Source organism: Calidris pugnax, unplaced genomic scaffold, assembly GCF_001431845.1.
Source record: "Calidris pugnax isolate Ruff unplaced genomic scaffold, ASM143184v1 scaffold337, whole genome shotgun sequence".
NCBI lineage: Eukaryota > Metazoa > Chordata > Aves > Charadriiformes > Scolopacidae > Calidris > Calidris pugnax.
Window position 1 is genome coordinate 198831 of NW_015091098.1, and position 3960 is coordinate 202790.

The 3960-nt window shown below is 64.7% G+C and overlaps 1 protein-coding gene across 1 annotated transcript; it reads right to left on the bottom strand.

Annotated features, from left to right (window-relative positions):
- Positions 1-2: 2 nt before the first annotated feature.
- GRB7 (growth factor receptor bound protein 7) lies at positions 3-3923 on the bottom strand (the record flags this gene model as incomplete). The annotated part of the gene is made up of 10 exons (XM_014957910.1): positions 3807-3923; positions 3639-3713; positions 2644-2781; positions 2456-2566; positions 2246-2344; positions 1483-1563; positions 1275-1391; positions 1118-1178; positions 454-541; positions 3-123 (listed from the first exon to the last, which is right to left on the bottom strand). Coding segments are annotated over exons 2-10 (873 nt in total), but the record flags the coding sequence as incomplete, so codon positions are not given.
- Positions 3924-3960: the final 37 nt, after the last annotated feature.

Below are 3960 nucleotides of genomic sequence, written 5' to 3' on the forward strand. Positions count from 1 at the left end.
CCCCGCAGCCCCCCGCCGCTGGCACTCACGGGCAGGATGAGATAGTGTTTGACCCTCTGCAGGTGGCACAGGGACAGGACAAAGCCCTTGGGGTTCCTCTGGCTCTCCCGCACCAGGAAGACACTGCAAGACCCGGGGTGGGGGGGGGTCACTGCTGGCCCTCAGCCCCCTCTGCCACCCCTGTGTCACCCCTGGGGTCCCCAGTACCTCCCCAAGGAGCTCTGTACCCCCCTGGGGGGCTGTAGTGTCCCCCCCAACCCCACGCTCCTGCACCCCTGGAGGGTCCCAATCCCCCTTCGACACCTTGTTCCCCCAGCAACTCTCCCCCCATCTCCCAGGGGTCCTGCATCACCTCCCCTATAACCCCCGGGGTGATGTACCCCCCAGGGCTCTAATGTCCCCCCCCCCATGAATCCCAGGGACCCCAGACCCCCCCCAAAGGTGTCCCCGTACCCGTCCACCAAGCCCTGCCGGCCGATGAGCTGCTGCGTGTCCTCCCGGGAGATGCGCCCGTGGAACCAGGGCTGGGTGCGGTGGATGGCTGCAGGAAATTGGGCATCAGGGGTGGGGGGAACCCCCGCCCGGGGCAGGAACCCCCCCCTGGGGCAGGGAATCATAGAATCATAGAATGGTTTGGGTTGGAAGGGACCTCAAGGATCATCTAGTTCCAACCCCCCTGCCCTGGGCAGGGACACCTCCCACCAGACCAGGTTGCTCAAGGCCACATCCAGCCTGGCCTTGAACCCCTCCAGGGATGGGGCAGCCACAACTTCCCTGGGCAACCTGTTCCAGTGTCTCACCACCCTCAGAGTAAAGAATTTCTTCCTGAGATCTAATCTGAATCTTTTTTCTTCCAATTTAAAACCGTTTCCCCTTGTCCTATCATTACCCTTCCTGGCAAAGAGTCCCTCCCCAGCTCTTCTATAGGCACCCTTCAGGTATTGAAAGGCCGCTATAAGGTCTCCCCGGAGCCTTATGATGCAGGGGGAACACCCCCCCTGGGGCAGGAAACCCCCCCAGATCCTTGTGATGCAGGGGGAACACCTGCCCTGGGGCAGGAAACCCCCCCAGATCCTTGACCCAAGCTGGTGGGACCCCAAATCTGGGTGCTACTCACCTGCACTGAGCGGGGAGCTCTGGCAGGCAGCCGGCAGGCTGTACCGGTGCGTCGTCTTCTTCTGGCCGTGCAAAGCAAGGAGCAGGCTTTAGGATAAGTTTGGGGGTGGTGCCCCCCCACCCCACCACCACCTCGCACCCCTGCACCCCCAACTCACCCTCCAGGCCTGAGCCTCCTCCAGGGCCACTGTCAGCACCTCGTTGGGGTTCTCGATCACCCGCCCCGTGCACCCCGAGAAGTCCATGGCCACCAGCGCGTTGTCCGAGACGCTCCGCTGCGGATGATGGTGAGGAGAGGGGGTGACTGGGGGGCTCCCCACGGGATAGGGGCTGCAGGGGGGGTGAGGAGGGGGGGATGGCACTCACCAGGGGTGTGGGGCCAATCCAGGAGGGCTGGTTCAGCCGTGCCTGCGCCTGCTGGTAGTTGCGGTAGAGCTGCATGCCGTACTGGGGGGGGAACAGCCCCGTGAGTTGTGGGGGGAACACCTGTGGGGCCTCTGTCCCACAGCGGGGTGGGGGAGCACCTGCCTGGCACGGGGATGGGGACCTCCACATCCACCCAGTGTGGGCAAGGGGACAGCTACATCTACCCCGCACGGGGACGGGGACACCCATCCTGCATCTTTTCTAGTATAGGGATGGGGACATCCCTCCAAGCATCCCCCCAGCATCTCCCCAGCATCTTCCAGCACAGGGATGTGAGCATCTCCCCAGCATCCCCCCAGCACAGGGAGGTGAGCATCTCCCCAGCATCCCCCCAGCATCTCTCTAGCATGCCCCCAGCATCTCCCCAGCATCCCCCCAGCATCCCCCCAACATCATCCTCCCACCAGCAGCATCCCAACACCCTCCCAGCATCATCCTTCCACCAACATCCTCCCAGCATCACCCCAACATCATTCTTCCACCAGCATCCTCCCAGCATCACCCCAACATCATCCCACCAGCAGCATCCCAACACCCTCCCAGCATCATCCTTCCACCAGCATCGTCCGAGCATCCTCCCAGCATCCCCCTCAGCAATCTCCCCAGCATCCTCCCAGCATCTCCCCAGCATCCTCAAGCCTCCCCCCAGCACCCCCCCAGCACAGCACGGGGCTGGTAACACCTCGGTGGCACCGGACCCCACCTTGAAGAGGCGAAAAGCCGCCATCCAGCAGCTCCGGCTCTGCTCGTCCTCGCTGCAGAGCAGCTTCAGGCCCTTCACACCGCCCCGCACCTTGTAGGGCTGTGGGGAGAGAGCAGAGCCATCACCGGGGGGGGGGAACAGAGACCCCTTGGCAGGGGAGGGCACACGGAAGGACTGGGACACCCCCCAGCCAGGCAGGGACATCCCCACCTTGATGCAGAAGCCGAACTCGGTGGGAGTCCCATAGAGCTTCTTGCCCTGCGTCACGTAGTAGATGTTGGACTCGGTGAGGTCGGCGAAGTACTGGAGGTGCCGGGGGTCCTGGGGTGGGGGGGGAAACATCAGGACTTGTCCCCATGTACCACCCCCCAAGCCGTGCCCCCTCCTGCCCCCCTCACCTTGGAGGTGCCCTTGGTGGAGTAGTAGAGCCCCGAGCGGCGCAGGGAGAAGTAGAAGCGCTTCCAGACCTTGCGTCCGGCCTCCCGCAGGTGCAGGAAGCCCTGGACCTCGGGGCAGCTCCCAGAGTTGAGGAAGTTCTGGGGGGAGATGAGGGTTGAGGGACACGGAGGGGTCCCAGGGGACAGCAGGGTCCCCCATGGCACAGTGGGGTCCCCCACAGCATGGTAGACTCTCCATGGCACGGTGGGGTCCCCATGGCATGGTGGAATCTCCATGGCATGGTGGGGTCCCCATGGCATGGTGGGGTCCCCCATGGCACAGCAGGGTCTCCCATGGCACAGTGGGGACCCCATGGCACAGGAGGGTCCCCAATGGCATGGTGAGGTCCCCATGGCATGGTGGGGTCCCCATGGCATGGTGGGGTCCCCATGGCATGGTGGGGTCCCCCATGGCACAGCAGGGTCTCCCATGGCACAGTGGGGACCCCATGGCACAGGAGGGTCCCCAATGGCATGGTGAGGTCCCCATGGCATGGTGGGGTCCCCATGGCACAACAGTGACCCCATGGCAGAGTGGGGTCCCCATGGCATGGTGAGGTCCCCATGGCATGGTGGGGTCCCCCATGGCACAGAAGGGTCCCCCATGGCACGGTGGGGTCCCCATGGCACAGTGAGGTCACGATGGGATGGTGGGGTTCCCCATGGCACAGCAGGGTCTCCCATGGCACAGTGGGGACCCCATGGCACAGGAGGGTCCCCAATGGCATGGTGAGGTTCCCATGGCATGGTGGAGTTCCCATGGCATGGTGAGGTCCCCCATGGCACAGGAGGGTCCCCAATGGCATGGTGAGGTCCCCATGGCATGGTGGGGTCCCCATGGCACAACAGTGACCCCATGGCAGAGTGGTGTCCCCATGGCACAGTGAGGTCCCCCATGGCATGGTGAGGTCCCCCATGGGACAGTGGGGTCCCCATGGCACAGCCGGGCACGGTACCTGGATGAGCTCGGAGTGTGCCATGCTCTTGTTCGCCTCCAGACAGCTGGACACCATCACCTCGGGGAAGAGGGACTGCTGGGGGGGACAGGGGGGGTCAGGGGCGACCCACGGGGTGCTCAGGGACCCTGTGGGGGACCCCTGGCTTTGCCCCTCGGGGCCACGTACCGCGTTGCTCTTGAAGAGCTCGTACTTGGCGAAGTTCTTGCGGAAGACGAAGCGGCTGTCGGCGCCGGGGGGCCAGGAGCTCTGCACCTCCACCACCGACTCGTGGTCCTCCAGGCACCGCTCTGCGGGGGGACGGGGCTCAGTGGGGTGGGGG